The sequence below is a fragment of the Furipterus horrens genome, unplaced genomic scaffold (assembly GCF_987537825.1).
Source record: "Furipterus horrens unplaced genomic scaffold, mFurHor1.1.pri manual_scaffold_13, whole genome shotgun sequence".
Classification (NCBI taxonomy): Eukaryota; Metazoa; Chordata; class Mammalia; order Chiroptera; family Furipteridae; genus Furipterus; species Furipterus horrens.
This window is the reverse complement of record NW_028327183.1, coordinates 43,940,358-43,960,629: the sequence shown is the minus strand read 5'-3', so window position 1 is coordinate 43,960,629 and position 20,272 is coordinate 43,940,358. Positions and strand designations below refer to the sequence as shown.

The window sequence follows — 20,272 nt, the reverse complement described above, 5'->3', positions numbered from 1 at the left end:
ATTACCGGCACCCACCTACAGAGGATCCTGGAGTCTTCCTTTCCTCCCCTCGTGCCTGGACAGGCTTATCACATTTATGCCTCAGTGCTTTCCCTCTCTGGCCAATTTCTAAACATACCTGACCAACTTCTTTGGGAGCTGGGGACCTAATGTCTGGGTTTCAGGGAAATAAGCAGGGGAAGAAAGAGGGCTCAGAGGGAGGAGGGATTCCCTCTTCGACCTTCCCTGACCCACTCCCTCCTGTTACCTCAGGTTCAACTTCCAACAAAGCAATGACCCCTGGCTTCTGATGCAGCCAGGCTACCCTGCACCAGGGGTTCTGAATTGGAAGGGGATGCGAGTGTTCCTTAAAGGGACCCCAGAGAGGAAGCAGTGCAGCCTCGCTCTGCCCTGTCCCTTACCTATATTAGACACTTACAAGATGACCTGCGACAATTGCTAGCGATCTGTAACTTGCAGCCACTTCTTGAGAAAACTACGACTCCCGTGAAGCGAAGGGCCGAATATGAGAGGAAGTGGAACTATTTCCCCGCGGCCTGCAGGAACTTGTAGTTCTCTTTGAAGGGCTCCGTTCCGCCCTTCGCCTAAAAGGCAGGAAATGTGTCGTCAGGAATTTGGGATTCCGGGAAAAGAGGCCAGTCTTTGGAGAAAGGCTAGAGACTCCGACAAGGGGTGGGGCGACTAGGCAGGGACAGCGGCTGGGAGCCAGCGTGGACCAATCAGGCTGCCGAGGGCTGGTCCTCCGCGGGAAAGTGGGCGTGGCCTAGGGGGGAAACCGCCGAGCACGCAGCCGAGGTCTTAGCCCGGGGAAACGCCCTCTGCGGTGAAGGAGAGGTGAGGGCCTGGGATCTGCTAGACTCTTGCGTCCCGGGAAGGAGGGGAAATGGAGGGCTAGAGGGCTGAAAGACTGAGTTCGGAAGAGGCCGAGCTGGACACCAGCTCTCCGAGATCCGAGGAGGGAAGAGGGCTGGGGGCTTGGCCCTTTAGGTCCGGGGAAAGAGGGACTTGAGACCCCGGATTCCTGAGTCAGCGAGCGAAGAGTGCGCAGGGAGCCGGGACGCCTGGGTCTAAAGAAGGAAAGGCTGGAGCCTCGGAGTTTTGGCTCCCGGAACACGAGACACTTTGGTTCTTGACTCTTGGAAGGAAAGAGAGTGTGCGTTGCGGGGCACCTGACTCCCGGGTCCCCGGAAGGAGGAGGGTCGGGACTGACATTATCCACCTCTCCACCTGCACAGATCACGCCGCCATGCCTCCCTGCGGGCCCCGCGCGGCCCTCCTCCTCCTGCCACCGCTGCTGCTGCTCCGCGCTGTTCTGACCGTGCCCCTGGAGCGGGGGACGTCCAAGGAGGAGAGCCCCGCGACCGAGAGCCCCGTGAGTGGCCCCGCCCTGCTCTCCAGCCAGGTGTTTGCAGTGGTACTACAATCCTCGCGGAACCCCGTGGCCCCTGGGTGGATACTTGCCCCCACGGACACGGCGTGGACTGTGCCTGCCATTTTTTGTAGTCCCGGCTCTTTGACGTGGTGAAAAACTGGGGGGGGCGGGGCGGGGAGGGCAGATTTCTAAGTCCCTGACGCTGAGGTGTGGGAAATCAGGTCAGATTTTTAAGTGAAAAATCGGCATCAGCTCTTCCCCCTCCACACACCCACACCTCAACCTGTCGTGGTTTTTTTAAGACTCCCCTCCCTCAAGAAGGATAATGAAAAAAGGAACTACATTTCCCAGTAGCACCTTGAGCAGGTGTTGCATGTTGTTAGCTAACTGGGCTGTTTTCATTTCCTGGAGCTCGTGGGAGGTATCGTGCAAATTACAAAGGTGCACATAAACTGCTAATTTATTCATTTCAATATGTGTTTAACCAACACTATGAAACCTTTGGTCTTAGGGGATTTGGAAATTGAAAGCTTTCCTCATGGCCAATGCCCTGATTTATTACCTAAATCCTCCTACAGCTCCCACCAGCAATGGGCACGTCACTGTCTCTGGAACAGATGATGCCATGCTCTTGTGTGGCAGGTCCCCACGCAGCAAGTTAGGTCTCTGCCCGGTGAAATCTTTGCGGACACAGGGCACCTTTGTGTTCTCTTTCCCTTCATTCATTCCACACGTTTCTTGAGCATCTTTGATGAACCAAGCACAGTACTAATGCAAAACTGTCACTCACCAGCCTAGCTCGCCGGGCTCCTGAGAACCAGGAGTGATGGTCAGGCAGGAGGACTCACTGAGCTGAGACCTGAAGTTCAGGGAAGAACCATTCCAGGCGGAGGGACTAGCCTGGGCAAAGGCTGTGTGGTGGAAGAGGCCAGTGTGGCTGGAGCTGAGTGAGCAAAAGAGGAGACGAGGCAGATCCCTTGGAGCCTCGTGAGCCATGATAGAGAATTTCTTTATATCAAGGCTGGAGAGCAGGGAATGTCACAAACATCAATAACAACAACAGTCATCGTGACATCATGATAGATGGATGAGGAAGCTGAGGCACAGAGAGATTAAGTAACGTGTTCAAGGACTAAGGTTACTGGAATTTAGCAAATAAAAACACAGGTCACCTGTGTATCACAGCAGTCCTAACAAGGTCACATGGCTAGTGATGGGCAGATTTGGGCTTCCAGCCCACTGCGTTTGGCTGAGTAACATTCCCCAGAGATGTTCCTGCCCTGATCCCCAGAATCTGTAACTATATGACCTTATGTGGCAAAGGAGTGTTTGTAGGTGTGACTGAGTTAATCATCTTGAGGTAGAAACATTATCCTGGGTCATCGAGGTGAGCCCAATGTCATTACCAGGACCCCCTATAAGAGAAAGCAGGAAGGTCAGAGCCAGATGTAAGATGTCAGAGTGATACCCTGCCATGAGCAAAGGAATGCAGGCAGCCCCTATAGGGGCTGGAAAAGAAAAGGAAACAGATTTCTCCCCTGGAGCCTCCAGAATGAGCTGAGCCCCGCCCACCCAGTTTGCACTTCCGACCTCCACAAGTCTGAGAGAATACATCTGTGTTGCTCTAAGCCATTTAGTTTGCGATCCTTTGTTTTAGCAACAATAGGAAATTAGTGCATCCACAGTGGCACAGCTGGGTGATTCGCCCACCGTTTTATGAAGTCCCTGCTGTGTGCTCCTCGATTAATGTAGTGAGAGCTATAACAGATTGGGTATCTTCTGTATCCTTACCATCACGCCAGCCATTTATCTCATTTCCTTCTCAGCACAGCTCTGAGAGGTAGAACCAGGAGCCCGGGGAGTTTTGTCTGTCTTCTCTTGCTGTATCCCCTGGAATAGCACGTGCCATGTGGTAGGGGCTCTGTGAATGCTTAGTGAATGAATGAATGAACGAGTGAGTGAGTGAATGAATGTTTCAGTACTTGCCCGCAAGTACTAGTGTGTCTGCCCCACTCGGTGGGCGGTATTGAGCTGCCTTTTTGCCCCTGGGACACTCCTTTGTGTCCACTACAGAAGAGGTGAGAGCTGTGGCCTGGAGGTCAGGCAGGTTCCCTGGGGTGGCAGCAGATGTCCGCTGGCTGCAGAGCCTTTATCCATCGTCACACCTCCTACTCCACCTGGGGGTCTCTCTGGGTCCCTCAGCAAACACTTGAGGGGAGCAGGGCCTGGGTCCTACCTTTGGGGAAGGGCCAGGGCGGAGGCTGGAGCTGCTATGTTTATCTTTGTCACCTCAGGACACAGGTCTCTACTACCACCGGTACCTCCAAGAGGTCATCAACGTGCTTGAGACGGATGGGCACTTCCGGGAGAAGCTGCAGGCCGCCAATGCCGAGGACATCAAGGTGCGGCTGGGTGCAAGTGGCAGGCGGGGACACGTGCTCACAGGGCAGGGTTCTGGGGAAGGACCAGGTCCTCTCTGGGGATACAAGACCACAACCTGGTCACCAGGCTGGAAACCGGCCTCCTGTCCTCACTGAGGGACCTTGGGCCAGTGGCTTCCCCTGGCCTCACTTTGCTCACCTGTAAAATGGGGATGTGGGCAGAACTAGAGGACAGACCTGGTGGGTTCAGCACAGAGCTTGACTCATGTGACTTGTCCTGCTGGCACATCCCCTCCCCCGGCGGGCTCGAGGGACTCACGTGAGTCATGTGTGACAGGAAGAGAGCCCAGTCCAGTCTGACAAGTGAGAGGCCACCTCTAGGGAAAGGACATCCCGATGAGACTTGATTCAGTGGGCATGTCCATGGTACAGAAGCTGAAATGGGGTGGGGGTGGGGTGGGGGGTGGCATTTCAGACAGTAGGAACTGTGTGCGAGTGGAGCATTCTGATACATTCGGTTGGCTGCTGGTAGCTCAGTATAATGGATAGAAACAGAAGGAGATGGGGCGGGAGGGGTGGGTGAGTGCAGGGTCACCTCAGTGCCAGGCCCAGAAAGTCTGTCCTGGGGTCATTGGAGAGCCCTGGGGCCTCTGATTGAGAAACAGACATAATTCAAAGTGATCACAGAGGGAGCTCAGAGAAGACGCCCTGCTCAGCACAGTGTGTGTGTGTGTGTGTGTGTGTGTGTGTGTGTGTGTGTGTGTGTGTGGTGGGGCTGACAGGGTTGTTGGGGGGATTCTTCCCAAGGGAGGTGCCATCTGCTTTGAGTTTTGAAGGACAGCAACGGTCTAATTAGGCTTGAAAAGCAGTGGCGGGAGAGCTTCCCAGGCAGAGGGACCTGCTGCATGTGCAAAGGTCCGGGGGTGGGAAAGAGCCTTGAGCTTGGGGTCTCCCGCCCAGTTAGTGTTGCTGAAACCAAGAGTGATTTGATGAGTGACAGGAGATGGGGCTACAGAGGGGGGGCTGGTCCTCGAACGCCAAGCTGAGGGGCTGGGACCTTGTCTCAGGGGCTCTGTGGAGCCCTAGGGGGCATCTGAAAGCTTACAGAAGGTTCTAGAGAGGGCATAGAGAAGACGAGGCTGCCTGGGTTGCCCCTTCCCAGGCCTCCAGCCTGACCAGTGTCCTCTCCCTCCCCGGCCAGAGCGGGAAGCTGAGCCGGGAGCTGGACTTTGTCAGCCACCATATCCGAACCAAACTGGACGAGCTCAAGCGGCAGGAGGTGTCACGGCTTCGGATGCTGCTCAAGGCCAAGATGGATGCGCAGCAGGAGCCCAGTAAGCAGGGGTGAAGCTGATGGGGCAGTAGGGGTGGGGCTGGCGGGGCAGCAGGGGTGGGGCTGGCGGGGCAGCAGGGGTGGGGCTGGTGGAGCAGGCCGCCTAGCCCTGGGCTTGCAGCTGACTTTGTACTAGGCAGGTGGGGCCTCCTGGAAAATGTATGGAAGCCCTGGCTGGGTGGCTCAGTTGGCTGGAGTGTCATCTTGTGGACTAAAAGGTTGCAGGCTCCGTTCCCCGTCAGCGCACATACCTTGATTGCGGGTTCGATCCCCAATCATGGCGTGTACAGGAGGCCGCTGATCAATATTTCTCCCTCACATCAATGTTTCTCTCTCTCTTCCTCTCTCTGAAATTCATAAAAACATATCCTTGGTTGAGGATTTTTTTTTTTAATGTGTATGGAAGACTGATAGAATATTTTTCCTAGAACAATAACTGTATTGTTGGCTAATTGCTTTTTTCTGTTTGGGTTTTTTATTCTTATTTTCAAAAATCATGGTCATTTAAAATTTTGATGTAGCCCTGGCTGGTTTGGCTCAGTGGATTGAGCATCAGCCTGCAAACCAAAGGGTCGCTGGTTCGATTCCCAGTCAGGGCACATTCCTGGGTTGTGGGCCAGGTCCCCAGTTGGGGGTGCATGAGAGGCAACCACACATTGATGTTTCTCACCGTCTTCCTCCCTCCCTTCCCCTCTCTCCAAAAATAAATAAATAAAATCTTTTAAAAAAATAAAATTTTGATGTAACTTCACATTTACAAAAAAGTTGCAATAGCACCAAAAACCACCCAAATGCCCTTAGCTCAGCTGCTCCAAGTGTTTAACATTGGCTCCGTTTGCCTTTAATTCACATTTGCAAGCTCCCTGCAGGCACCCTGTCATTTATGCCTGAACATTTCAGTGTGAGAGTGCTCAGAACAATGACATTCACCTCCATAACCACAGTGCAGTGCAGTGGTGAGAGGCAGGAAGTTTAACAGATACGTATCTTTTCCCTTGTTTAGTTGTTCTGTATCTCCCCCACTAGAATGATTCTAATTTTCTAGCATTTATATGAGGCCACTTTTTTTTTTAAAGATTCTATTTATCCTTAGAGAGAGGGGAAGGGAGGGAGAAAGAGGGAGAGAAACATCAATGTGTGGTTGCCTCTCGTGCGCCCCCAACTGGGGACCCAGCCCACAACCTAGGCATGTGCCCTGACCAGGAATCGAACCAATGACCTTTTGGTTTGCAGGCCGGCACTCAATCCACTGAGTCACACCAGCCAGGGCTCTATGAGGCCACATTTTGAAGTCTGATTACATGGCTTAAAAATATATATACATAGGCTACTCTGTCAGTGGAGTAGCCACTGTCTGTCTCACTGCTTTGCTAATAAACTTCCTTTTACTTTAAACTCAAGGGAGGGAGGGATGGGGGAAGGTAGATTAATAACTGGAAGAGAAAAGTTTGGGTTTATGTTCCAAGATCCCAGTCTGGTTCTAACATTCCTAGATATGGTTTGTTAAAATGTGTCTAGACTATGCTCTTTCTTTTATTTTTCTTTTCTGTATTTATTTAATTGAATTGATTGGGGTCACATTGGTTCGTGAAACCACACTGGTCTCAAGTGTACAACTCAATAAAACACCATCTGCGTACCGCATCACGTGCTCTCGTCCCAAGTATAGCCTGCTATTTCTTTTAAATACTTTATTGAGGTATAATTCACATACCATACAATTTAGCCATTTAAAGTATATAGTTTGGTGGTTTTTGGTATAGTTACAGGTATGTGCAACCATCACCAAAGGTCAAGTCTAGAACGTTGTCATCACCCCAAAGGGAAACTTATTCCCCCACCCAGCCCGGCAACCGCTGACCTTCCTGTCTCTGCAGGTTGCCCGTTCTGGACAGTTCATGTAAATAGAATCATACAGTATCTGACCTTTTGTGTCTGGCTTCTTTCCCTCAGCATAATATTTTTTAGTTGCTTTTATTGACTGATTTGAGAGAGAGAGAGAGAGAGAGAGAGAAAGAGAAGCACCAATTTGCTTTTCCACTGATTTATGCACTCATTGATTGATTCTTGTATGTGCCCTGACCAGAGATCGAACCTGCAACCTTGGCGTATCGGGACAATACTCTAACCAATTGAGCTACCTGGCCAGGGCCTCCCTTAGCATGTTTTCAAGGTCCATCAACACCGTAACATGGATCACTGCTTCATTCTTTCTCAGGGCGAAGTAATATTCCATTGTGTGGATAGGTCATATTTGGTTGATAGACATCTGGGTTGTTTGCATCCTTTGCTATGTGGACTATGCTGTGTATTTATTGTCACTTCGTGGTATGTTCTGGTACTGCTGGGACATGTTTTGGCCTATCACTAAGTGTAAGGATGTGCCCTTTTATTGAGATTCACCTCTAGCTTCTTTCATGTCCTGGCAGCCCACTAGGTTCCTATGTTACAGATGGGGCCCCTGTGCACTAGCGGATGATGTTAAGGGTCAATGGGAGAGCTGCCTTGGGGGCAGAAAAACTGAATCGTGAGTTCCAGTCTCCTGAGTACCTGTCCCTCCAGGCTCACCCGGCCCGGGCTGCCGCCATGGCGGCACAGGGCACCTGGATTTCAGCCGTCAGAATGTGTGTCTGTCACCCCCTTCAGACCAGGAGACCCAGGCGGGCCGTCCTGGGCCTGATGCACATCGGGGGCTCCTTGGAGGCCCCCCGAGATGGGAGTTCAGTGAACAATTGTGTGCGTGGCCCCCCTTCCTGCCCGGAAGGCCTGCCCTTTCCTGCCGGCTTGGAAAGTCCTCTGTGAGGAGCTTGCGTCCTTTCCTAGGCTGTTGTAACAAAGTACCACAGACTGCATGGGTTAAACCAGGCATTGTCACCACCTTGGAGGTCAGAGTCTGAAATCAAGGTGTCGCAGGGTTGGTTCCTTCTGAGGGCGGCGGGAAGGATGTCTTCTAGTTTCTTTCCTCGGCTTGTAAATGGCCACCGTCTTTCTGTGTCTTTTCATATCATCTTGGCTCTGTGTCCAAATTTTCCTTTTTTTTTAAGATACTAGTCATACTGGATTTGGATCCACCCTAATGAGCTCATTTTAACTTGATCACCTCTGTAAAAGCCTTCTCTCCAAAGAAGGTCACATGCTGATATCCTGGGGGTTTAGGACTACCATAAATGAACTTTAGGGACTGCAATTCAACCTGTAACAGGTTGAGTGCATGTGCTCTGGAGCCCAGTGGCTGGTTCTAATCCTCACGCTGCCACTTCCAAGATGGTGACTTAGCCCTGGCTGGTATGTGTGGCTCAGTGGATTGGGTACTGGCCTGTGAACCAAAGGGTCACAGATTCGATTCCCAGTCAGGGCACGTGCCTGGGTTGCGGGCCAGGTCCCCAGTTGGGGGCGTGTGAGAGGCAGCCACAGGTTGATGTTTCTCTCCTTCTCCCTCCCTTCTCCTCTCTTTAGAAATAAATAAATAAAATCTTTAAAAAAAAAAAAATGGTGACTTAGACAAGTCACTTCCCCTCTCTGGGCCTGCTTTTGCATCCATACATGGGATAACCATAGAACCTCTGTTGTAAGATTCTTTTGAAAAGATAATGCATTAATAGAGCTAATGTGTTAGAGCAGGGCCTAGCATTATAGTTAAGTACTCAAGACATGTTAATTGTTATTATGGTTATTATTATTTGAAGTATGAGGCCCAGTTGTGGCATCACCTCCTCCATGAAGCCCTCCCCGATGGCCCTAGGTTCAATCAGGCTGCCTTGTGATCTTCTTCAGAGCACATCTAGCCCATGATAGAGATTTTGAAAGAAAGAACATTCTATGAGGTGTTTTTTTTTCCCCTCTTTCCCCTCATCTAGATGTACAGTTGGATCACCTGAGCCTCCTGAAGCAGTTTGAACATCTGGATCCTCAGAATCAGCACACATTTGAGGCCCGGGACCTGGAGCTGCTGATTCAGACGGTAGTGTGAGGGGGGAAACTACAGGCAGAGGACTGAGGGAACTTTGTGGAGGGGGAGAGGCGAACAGAGCCTGGGACACAAGCCCATTCACTCTGCCTGGCATTCTCTGATGTCGGCAGCTGAGGAGGGCCTGGTGGTGTCTAAAAACCCCTCCCAGAGTCTCTACAGGGAAGCAGAGGTGCAGGCAGGATGGGCTCAGCTCCACTAAGAAAGACCTGGTTTCATATCCCTGCTCAGCTTTCTTTCCCACATGACTTGGGGTGGGAGCTGTTCCTTCTGTGCCCTCGTTGCAGGCAGAGTCGTGGGCCCTGACCACAGATGTCGTGCCCTAATCCATGGAACCTTATAAGGCAAAAGGAATTTTGCAGACACAATTAAGTTGAGGATCTTGAGCTGGTGAGATGATCCTGAATTATCCAGGTGGGCCCCGGATCCCATCCCAAGGGTCCTTGAAAGATGGAGGAAGAGCGAGATTTGACAATACTTGCTGCGATGTGACTGCCGAAGCTGGATGCTCCCCTGCTGGCATTGAAGGTGGAGGAAGGAGCCACGGCATGGAATCCAGCTCTGGAAGCTGGAAAAGGCAAAGAACAGATTCTCCCCTAGAGTCTCTGGAGGGAGCGCAGCCCGGCTGGCACCTTAATTTCAATCCAGTAGAACTAATTTCAGACCTCTGGCCACCGGACTGTGTAAGACGGTAATACACGTGTTGGTTTAAGCCACCAAGGTGATGCACATTTGTTACAGCAGCCATCTGAACGAATGCAGTCCTCATCTGAGAAATGGGGTCTACAGCCCTGCCTCCTGGGGAAGGCCACGTGTGGAATGGGGTGCCCAGTTCTGCCCCTGCCTCTCCCTGCTCACAGCCTCTCTGTGGGGATGGAATCCATCCCTCAGCCTGGCTGGACCCTGCTTTTCTGGCCTACTCGGGCGCCATCTAGTCGTCATGGAGATAATAGCAGCAGCCGTTTGCGTCCGGCCCCGCACTTGGCAGGTTTTGCCACTTATTTCCAGAACATTCCAGAAACTGCCTGCTTTTCTCCAGCCCCACTGTCATTCTTCGTGGTCTCAGTTTCCAACATCTATCTGTCACAGCTGCTTCCTCACTGGGCACCTTGCCTCTGCCTGCCACCCTCACCAGCAGGGTTTCTCAACTCAGTGTTTTGGTTTTTTTTGTTGTTGTTGTTTTTTAAAGATTTTATTTATTCATTTCTAGAGAGAGGAGAAGGAAAGGAGAAAGAGAGGGAGAGAAACATCAATGTGTGGTTGCCTCTCGCACACCCCCAACTGGGGACCTGACCTGCAACCCAGGCATGTGCCCCGACTGGGAATCAAACCGGCGACCCTTTGGTTTGCAGGCAGCACCCCATCTGCTGAGCCACGCCAGGCAGGGCTCAACTCAGCCCTCCTTACATTTGGGGCTGGATGGTTCTTTGTTGTGGGGTGAATCCGGAGAAGCTGGTGTTCATGCTGCCTGTCACTACCAGAACCAATAAGTAAGGAAAAGGATTGAATATTTCTTTTTTTATTAAAACAAGATTATATTTATTTTTAGAGAGAAGGGAAGGGAGGAAAAAGAGAAGGAGAGAAATACCAATATGTGAGGAAGAAACATCAATCGGTTGCTTCTCACACACTCACTGGGTGACCTGGCCCGCAACCCAGGCTTGTGCCCTGACTGGGCATTAAACCAGCCATCTCTGATTGCGGGACAAGGCCCGACCCACTGGGGCCACACCAGTCAGGGCAAGGATTGAATCTTTATGGGAACTTTATTCAGATGCCAGCGATCTGAGAGGACTGTGGGTTATGTTCCCTAAAGACTGTCTTAACATCTCATCTCAAGCTGACCTTTTTATAAGAAGAAGAAAAGGGTAGGTAAGGGGTTTGGAAAAAGGGTTAATAGGATAAGAGTTGCAATCCTGCGGCAATTTTCTTAGCATTTTTTAATCTGCTGTTCAACAATTCTTTATCTGGAACACACAAAGGCTGAATTGCTTGTTTACCTCCTGGCATCACAGAGGTTATGTTCCTAGAATAACAGCTCTGCACATGCGTTAATCACCTAAGCCTCTCAACTACAACTGCAGCTAAAATCATCAACTTTTGAGTTCCCCTATCAGGGGCCGTTTGTGTATTGTATAATGTTTAGCAACATCCCTGGCCTATGACTGCTAGATGCCAGTAGACCTCCCTGAGTTGTGACAACCAAAAATGTCTTTAGACATTGAAAATTGCCCCCTGCGGGTCACGATCATCCCAGGATGAGAACCCCTGCTGTACCATCTACTTCCCACACAACAGCTGTATTAGTTTCCTATTGCTGCTATATAATAATCATAAGCTTAGTGGTTTAACACAAATTCATTATTCCATGTAAGTCAGAAATCAAGAAGGGTCTTACTGGGTGTATTAGTTTCCTGAGGTGCCATAACAAATTGCTATAGACTTGGTGGCTTAAAGCAACAGATATGTGTCTTCTTAGGGTTCTGGATGCCAGAAGCCCAAACTTGGTATCACTGGACCAAAAATCAAGGTCTTGGCAGGGCTGTGCTCTCTTCAGAGGCTATTGGAAAAAACATGCTCCTTGCCTTTTCCAGCTTCTGGAGGCTGCTGGCACCCCTTGGCTTGTAGACACATCACTCCAGTCTCTGCCTCCACATCACATGCTGTTCTTGCCCAGCCTCTCTGGGTCTTTTCTGTAGCCTTCTAAGGACACCAGTCATTGGATTTAGGGCCTTCCCTAATCCAGTAGGACCTCACCTTAACTAATTACATCTGCAAAGACCCTATATCCACATAAGGTCATGTTCTGAGGTTCTGGGTAGACATGAATTTCCGGGGGACACTGTTTAACCGAGTATAATATTGTTGTCCCCATTCTACAGAGGCAGGAATTGAGGCACAGAGAGGCTGAGTAACTTGCCCAAGGTCACAGTTAGTGGGATTTATTCACACAGCAAAGCCTGGATTTAAATTCTGGGTGTATATTAAATACACCTCATGTGTTTTTCTTATTCCTCCAAGATCTTCACATTGTGGAGGACTGGAAATAGGTGGGTCAAAGCTGCTTTTGTGTAATAACCATCTTAATCTCTTTTGAACAACCAGAGAGGGGGCTGTGATACGGGGCAAGAGCGGGTCAAAGACCAAATACTGAGGGAGGACATGAGACCCGGGACAGGGTGGAGGTCGGGCTAGATTCAGAGTCAAAGGCCTGGCGTTTGGAGGTTGGAATTTGGTGCTAGACCTAGAGGTGAGACGAGAGTGATTGTCACCCTTTCCCAGGCCACCCGGGACCTTGCCCAGTACGACGCAGCCCATCATGAAGAGTTCAAACGCTACGAGATGCTCAAGGAACATGAGAGACGCCGTTACCTGGAGTCACTGGGAGAAGAGCAGCGAAAGGAGGCAGAGAGGAAGCTGGAAGAGCAACAGCGACGGCACCGAGAGCACCCCAAAGTCAATGTGCCTGTAAGGACCCCCATTCGTGCCCACCTCCCACTATGCCCAATTCCCCAAGCTCCATAAGGCAAGAATGTAGCTTAAAAAACTACAACTCCCAGCAGACCCTGAGGCAAAAGTCCCTTTTAATGTACCCAGCTATCCCCAAGGGTTGCTGGGAGTTATAGTTTTAGTTTTTCTTGCTTAAAGGGAATGACATTGCGGGGTGGTGGTATAAAGGGTTCTCTAGCTTTACCCTGTAGGACCCAGACTTCTTGCTCACGAGCGCCTGGCTCTCCCCTCCACAGGGCAGCCAAGCCCAGTTGAAGGAGGTGTGGGAGGAGCTGGATGGATTGGACCCCAACAGGTTTAACCCCAAGACCTTCTTCATACTGCATGGTAAGGTGGGGAGCGAGTCCCAAGACCCAGGCTGAATTCCAAGGCTCTGACCTTCCTGGGGCCCGAATGCTAAGAAGGGGTCTCCCCATCTCTGTGGCGCTTGTGCAGGCCAAAGGCATCTGAGCCCATCTTCCCTGGTGGTTTAGTTTGCTAGGCTCTTCCATGGCAGACCTAGGCCTCTTCCAGGATATACCTGACTTCCGGGTTCCGAAAACTGGCCAGGATCCTCTAACTGAGCACACCGGGCTTGGCTGGGCCTGGCCCCCTCCCAGAAGCCCCGGTTCCCGCCACGAGCTCTGTCACTATGGGTGGGCCGCTCCCTAGTGAAGAGGCCTCCAGGGAGCCCCTTCATTCAGGGCTGTCCTTGGCACATTGCACTTCGTCCTCCTGTCGGGAGACATGGCCTGGGCGTTCCAGGCCCCCTCAGGTGTGCCCAGGGCCCCAGCCCAGAAGCTGTAACCTGTCCTTAGAACTTAGCAGGGCCTGGTTCATTCAGTCAGTAAATGTGAACTAAGCGATTTCTAAGGACCAGGCTTCATGGAGACCCAGTAGATAGAGCTGTGAAAAGCAAAAGTCCTCCTCACAGAGCCAGTGATCCTGCAAACAGATAAATCTGTATTTCAGTGAATCTATGAGGCCGTGGAGTATAAGATACCCTAGAATTTTTACATAACCTGCTCATCACACCAACGTGCCAACGATAACGTCCCTCCCGGCTTCAGGATGATAACATCAGTGCCGGGAGGTGCATCTTAGGACCAGGGGAATAGGTTCTGTAGCAGAGTCTCACGTAGTGACCTGTGCCATGGCCATGAGGACGACAGGATTAAGGGCCGAGGGTGACAATGGTTGGTAGCCCGGGCAGGAAAGGTTTTGCAAGAGCAGCGTTGTCTAGAACTTTCCACACTGATGAAAATGTTCTGTGTGGGCTCAAATGTCCTGGGTACAGCAGCCACCGGCCCCACAGGGCTATGCAGTGCCTGAAATGTGGCCCCGACGACTAAGGAACTGAATCTTTCTTTAGTTCCGATAAATTTTTTGAGACTTGTGATTCTGGTAAAATACAGATAACACAAAATTTCCCATCTTAGCTCTCTGTAAGTGTCCGGGCGGTATGTTAAGTACGTTCAGGGTTGTGCAACCGCTCTCCAGAACTCTTCATCCTTGTGGGGATGAAACTCTTCATTAATCAGCAACTGCCCGTTACCCCTCCCCCCACGCCCAGGTAACCTTTATTCTTGTCTTTTATTTACGAATTTGACTTCTCTAGCTACCTCATGTAAGTAAAATGATACAATAGTTGTCCTTTTGTGGCATAACATCAAGGAAATGAATTTTTCATTTTTTATTTTATTTTATTTATTTATTTTCAGAGAGAGGGGGAGGGAGAGAGAGCGGGAGAGAAACATCAGTGTGCGGTTTCCTCTCACAAGCCCTCAACCAGGGACCTGGCCTGCAACCCAGGCATGTGCCCTGACCAAGAATCGAACCAGCGACCTTTTTGGTTCACAGGCCAGTGCTCAATCCACTGAGCCACACCAGCCAGGGCAAAGTTTTCATTTGCTTGTTATTGATTGAAATTAATTTGCCTTATGTGGTTGGTAATTGCTGTATCGGATAGCACAGCTCTAGAGAGATGACATTTGAACAGAGACCTCAGTGAAATGTGGGGCCGCAGCTTGCAGAGATTTGGGGGAAGAGCATTCTAGGTGAAGGGAAGAGTAAGTACCCATAGGGAAGAATGGATGTGGGCCATCCAAGGTCACTGCCAGAGTAAAGAATTTGGACTTGATTCTGTCATGGGACTCCACAAAAGGACTTTGAGCAGAGGACTGACACCATCTGTCTTAAGGGGTGACAGACTCCATCCAGGTGCTGTGTCAAGGACAGACAGTAGCTGTGAGGCCCAAGGCCGGAAGCCTAGTCAGAAAGCTGGAGATGCTGGTAGCTGGGCCACTGGAAGGAAGGAGTGGTCGGTTTCTGGATTCTTCTTGAAGGTCAAGTTATTATGACTTACAGATGGACCAGATGAGTTATGAAGGAACCACAGGGTCAAGGGTGACTCCAAGGTATTTGGCCTGAGAAACTAGAAAAATAGAATAGAAGGAGCAAGCGTGTTTGGCAGGGCAGATTGGGAACTGGGTCTGTTCGTGTTTATTTAGAGATGTCTGATACACATAGGCGTGGAGATTGGGAGCAGGCAGGTAAATATTCAGGTGAGGAGGAGGCTTATGAATGGCATCAAAAGCTGAGGGATCAGGCCCTGGCCAAGTAGCTCAGTTGGTTAGAGCGTTGTTCACATACACCAAGGTTGCGGGTTCAATCCCTGGTCAGGACACATACAGGAGACAACCAATGAATGTTCCACTTTCAATAAGTGGAACAACAAAGTGATGTTTCTCTTTCTCTCTCCCCTTTCCTCTCTCTCTCTCTAAAATTCTTTTTTAAAGAATGTAATAGTCTTTAAAAAAAAAAAAGCTGAGGGACTGGAGGAACCTGTCTAAGGATGTGCCAGCCATAATGATGGAAAATATCCTATGCCACCCACATATGACTATTCATAAACTGACATTTTAATCTTATTTCATATTAACCATATGAACAGCCCGTGTGGCTAGTGGCTACCATATTGGACAGATTTGAAGATTAGACAGAGAAGATGTACCAAGGTGTAGAAGTCAGAGGGAAGAGGAAGCTGGCAGAGGAGGAAGCGGGGCAGCTGGAGAGGGGAGAATGGCACTCTGGATGCCACAGGCAGGATCAGGTTAGGCGCGAGCTAAAAATTAAACACTGATTTTGCAAGGTCAGGGGTTCCGGGCAGCTCAGCAGGACCAGTGTAGGGTGCGGATCTGAGTGAGCGAGGAGGTGGGGACAGTGAGCAGAACCCACGGAGCTGGATCGGCAGGGAGAGGCCCCCCTGGCGATTGGAGTTGGCCCTGGCCTGGCTCTCTGGGCGGCAGAGGCCCCCAAAACCCCTGGCTCTTGGCAGAGGGGTTGAACCCGTGCGCATATCACCAAGTGCTAGGGACCAAGCCATCCTGCATGACAGCGGCCCCAAGAATGGTCCCAATGAAGTCGCACGTTCGTCTGCTCTGTGCTCGGGACCCTAGTTAGTAGGGAATGGACTGTCCTAGCAACAGGTCCGCGGGGCACTAACGCCTGGAGGCCACTGTTCTACTATTGGAGACTTGTCACCTGTCCTCTGAAACAGCCCCAATTTCATCTCCAGCTGGTCCCTCAGGGACCTGACCTACCGCAACCTCAGTCCCCCAAGATACATTATTGTCCGCCCCTCAGATATCAACAGTGATGGTGTCCTGGATGAGCAGGAGCTGGAGGCGCTCTTCACCAAGGAGGTGAGTGTCTTGGAAGCCGTGGTGCGAAGGATGCCCAGATCAGCCGCGTGGTCCTTCCTTAGGGCCCCCTGGATGTAAGTTCAGGGAAAACGACAACTCCCAGCAGCCCCAGTGGGGGCACATAAAATAAAGAAGCTGCCAGGAATGGCAGGGTGCCCCCAGGGATAACGGGCGCCTGGAGTAGCCTGGGAAAGAGGTTGCCCTGGATCTCTCAGTGCGTGCCACCTTCCGTGTGACTTTGCAGCTGGAGAAGGTGTACGACCCGAAGAATGAGGAAGACGACATGCGGGAGATGGAGGAGGAGCGGCTGCGCATGCGGGAGCACGTGATGAAGAATGTGAGGGGGTCCTGGCCCAGGGGGCGGGTGGGAGCGGGGTGGAGGGGGGCCCAGCTCTGTCCCTTACCCTTACCTGGCCCTCCAGGTGGACATCAACCAGGACCGCCTTGTGACCCTGGAGGAGTTCCTTGCGTCCACCCAGAGGAAGGAGTTTGGGGACACAGGGGAGGCCTGGGAGGTGAGGACGTGGGGGATCCTCTGGGTCCTGAACATGTCTCTGTCTCCCAGCCCTGACCCTTCTTGCAGGGCTCCTGGGCACTTCTCTTACTCACTGGGTCTCTGCCCTGCTGCCCACCCACCTTGTCCCTGTCCCCTCTCTCTCTGGGTCTGTTCTCCACTCTCCCTGGGTCTTTGCCCCCCTACCATCCACACCCAGGGCCCAGGCCTCCTTGCCTCTGCTAACAGCCCCTGTCCCCACCCCGGCAGACAGTGGAGATGCATCCTGCCTACACGGAGGAGGAGCTGAGGCGTTTCGAGGAGGAGCTGGCCGCCAGGGAGGCAGAGCTGAACGCCAAGGCCCAGCGCCTCAGTCAGGAAACAGAGGCTCTGGGCCGCTCCCAGGGCCGCCTGCAGGCCCAGAAGAAAGAACTGCAGCAGGTGATTGGGCAGGGCAGCGGCGACCGGGCAGGGCAGCAGCGACCGGGCAGGGCAGCGGTGACCGGGCAGGGCAGCGGTGACCAGGCAGGGCAGCAGCGACCGGGCAGGGCAGCGGTGACCAGGCAGGGCAGCGGTGACCGGCCAGGGCAGCGGGGCCTGTCCTGCCAGCCCCTGGTGGCCCCTGGCCTCGTGTGTCCAGAGGCTGGGAAGGCCTGTGGTCGCTGTCAATTTCTTATAAATCCTCCTGCGGTAGCTGCCATCTTACATGATGGCAGACGCCGGCTCCCACCACCGGAGCCCTGCAGCTGCCATGTTTCATAAGGGCAGGGGACTGGAAGAGGGAGCAGCGGAGGGGGCAGGGAGCAGCGGAGGAGGTTAGATTCCAGCCAGAGTTCAATGAGGGCCCCAAGGTGCAGCCTGAGCCAAGACGAGGGAGGGAGAACCCGGTCTGTCTTACTAAGGCCAGCTGTCAAGGAGGGAGGAGAACTGAGACCCCTAGAGAAAGGACTGTGAGCACTTGGCAGGCTGTGGAGACTCAGCAGCACCCTGTGCAATCCCCTCACCCCCGCAGGCCGTCCTGCAGATGGAACAGAAGAAACAGCAGAAGCAAGGCCACAACGCCCCGGCCCCCGGCCCTGAGGGACAGCTCAGGTTCCATCCCCAAAACACAGGTGCTGGCTCGGGGCCCGGGGAGGAGGGAAGGACTAGGGCCTGGACCCCTGGGTCCGAGGGGGGAGGGGGGCTGGATGTCTAGTGTTACCATTTTATCACTTCATTTCCAGATGACGCTCCTGTCCCAGCTCCAGCCGGCGACCAGAAGGATGCGGCTGCCCCTGAACAGAAGGCTCCTGAACAGCCCCCCCAGCTGCTCCAGCCAGATGCCCAGCACCTGTGACCCGCCCGGACCACGGCACTCTGGGATCCTACCGACACAGAGGATGAGAGGATGGTGAAGTGTCACAGCCCACCTCTTCTGAGGACAACTCGTGTGGCCTCCGGGACGCGAGACAGGGTGGCACTTCCCACATTACCACCCGGGGCCCCCTATCTGCTGCCTCAGCTTCCACAGTCTCCCAGCCTGTGGTCCCTGCTCTCTGCCCCCCTCCAGGGACCGGTGCTCAGCCGGCACTCACAGGGTCGCCTGGCATAGGGAAGCCACCTCCCCCCTGAGAGGGTCTGCCGTGTCCCTGCCTTCTTAGATGGCTGGGGCCGCTCCAGCGTCCTGCGTCCCACCGCTGCTGGAACCCTGCTGCCTGCTGCTCTGGGCCCCGCTTCTGTTGCTTTCTGAGGCTTGGATGGCCCCTGCAGACCATCCTCTACCTTTTGTGGGACCAGCGATGCCTCGAAGACCCATGGCTGGGTCAGGGGGCAGCGGAGTCCTCAGCAGAGCTGATCAATGGTGGTACCGGGAGTCCCACTCTCCCTGAGCCCTGGCCTTCAGCCCGTCAGCCTCAGCCTCCTCTCTGATGGCTTGGCCCCTGGCCCCTTCCCCACACAGCCACAGAGGGTCCCAGAGCTGACCCCGCCCAGGCTCAGGTTCCAGCCCCTCAGCCTCAGTGGGAGGCCCATGCCCGCCTTTCTGGCCCCATCTCACACTGCTGTCCTGCTGTCCTGCTGTGTACTCCAGCTCCATCCAAATATACCTGCTGGAACAATTCCATGCTTCCCTTTCTTTTCTTTTAAAAGAGTTTATATATTAATTTTTAGAAAGAGGGGAAGGGAGGAAGAAAGACGGGGAGGAACATTGATGTATGAGAGACATATTGATTGGTGGCCTCCCACACCCTCTCCTGGGGACCTGGCCTGCAACCCAGGCATGTGCCCTGACTGGGAATCGAACTGGCGACTCTTTGGTTTTCAGGGCAGCACTCAGTCCACTGAGCCACAGCAGCCAGGGGTGGTTCTTTAAGATTCATTCCAAGCCTTTCTGAGAGGCTGCATCCTGGCATCCTTCTGTTTTCTCCTGATGAGTCTGCTGCTTATACACACACACACACACACACACACACACAAACATCTTCAGCAGGATCCATTTAGTCACAAGGACAGAAAACCCAACCTAGGCTTGAACAATAAAGGAAAGTGTATTATCACCCAGAACTAGAAGTCCCAGGTAGAGTGGCTCTAAGGCCCTCAGGGAGCCAGGTTCCCCATTTAGCTCTGCGGGGGGGTGGGGTGGGGCATTCCTCTTTACCCAAAATGGCTGCAGCTGTTCCAAATGTCACACCTGTCTTCACCAACATTTGGTGAAGGAAATTGACAGAGGCTTCACTTTAGAGCCACCGCCCCACCCCCCTAGAGCGGGTATACAAGCATGGCACTGGACATGGGGTAGGTCTAGTTTGGCATCAACAGAGGGGAAAATGTGTAAAGGAGGCCCTGATAAAAAATTACTTGAGAGGGCCCTGGCGAGGTAGCTCAGTTGGCTAGAGTAACATCCTGATACACCAAGGTTGGAGGTTCAAGCCCCAGTCAGGGCACATACAAGAATCAATCAATGAATACACAAACAAGTGAAACAAGTTGATGTTTCTCTCTCTCTCCCTTGCTCTCTTCAAAAAAAAATTTTTTTTTAATTAAAAAATTATCTGGGACAGCTCATTAACACTTATTCCCAGATCCTGGGATATCCAAGGAGGGTCCTGGGAAGTTATATGTGCCACGCCCCTCCCCCTGCCACACGGAACCTCAGTGACAATTACCTGCTTCCTGGAAAACTGGGAGCTGAACCCAGTGATCCAATCTGGAAAACGGGTGTCAAGTGGTAGCAGCCTCCCAGCATGCTTGAAAGGATTAGGAATATATACATAAATGTGGCTCCTGGCCAGAAATTTGGGATCCAATTTGCAGGAACCTACACCTGACTCCCCTATCTAAGGAGACCCGTTTTCACAATTTGCAATTCTTTGTTTGGAAGTGTGTCGTCCCCTTGGTGACTCTGTCTCCCCCAGTAGACACCAAATTCCAAAAGCAACCAGGAGAAGGAGGGTCTTGGCGTCTCAAGCTTACTGCCTCGTGCTGAAGGGTGCCCTGCGCACATGGGCAAGCACAGAGCCCCCTCCGCCCTGGAGCGACCCCACCACCACCTCCTG

The 20,272-nt window shown here is 52.3% G+C and overlaps 1 protein-coding gene across 3 annotated transcripts; it reads left to right on the top strand.

Annotated features, from left to right (window-relative positions):
- The first annotated feature begins 674 nt into the window (after positions 1-674).
- NUCB1 (nucleobindin 1) lies at positions 675-18,388 on the top strand. Of its 3 annotated transcripts, none has more exons than XM_090260857.1 (13): positions 675-834; positions 1,236-1,402; positions 3,667-3,774; positions 4,955-5,087; positions 8,944-9,047; positions 12,336-12,521; positions 12,800-12,890; positions 16,188-16,246; positions 16,491-16,583; positions 16,669-16,761; positions 17,010-17,180; positions 17,752-17,851; positions 17,963-18,388. In XM_090260857.1, the coding sequence occupies exons 2-13, from the start codon at positions 1,247-1,249 to the stop codon at positions 18,073-18,075; spliced, it is 1,407 nt and encodes a 468-aa protein (XP_090116983.1). In that variant the 5' UTR covers positions 675-834; positions 1,236-1,246; the 3' UTR covers positions 18,076-18,388. The 3 variants fall into 3 exon arrangements, with proteins under 3 accessions (XP_090116983.1, XP_090116985.1, XP_090116984.1); XM_090260859.1 differs by having other exon boundaries at positions 679-834; positions 1,236-1,372; XM_090260858.1 differs by lacking the exon at positions 675-834 and adding an exon at positions 844-1,153.
- Positions 18,389-20,272: the final 1,884 nt, after the last annotated feature.

What these genes read in the sequence shown, in the direction of transcription:
- NUCB1 (XM_090260857.1), top strand. Translation starts at nt 1,247, where the DNA reads ATGCCTCCCTGCGGGCCCCGCGCGGCCCTCCTCCTCCTGCCACCGCTG. An exon ending in CCGCCCTGCTCTCCAGCCAG is followed by an intron (nt 1,403 to 3,666) that starts GTGTTTGCAGTG and finishes TTGTCACCTCAG; the next exon opens with GACACAGGTCTCTACTACCA. An exon ending in AGAAGAAAGAACTGCAGCAG is followed by an intron (nt 17,181 to 17,751) that starts GTGATTGGGCAG and finishes TCACCCCCGCAG; the next exon opens with GCCGTCCTGCAGATGGAACA.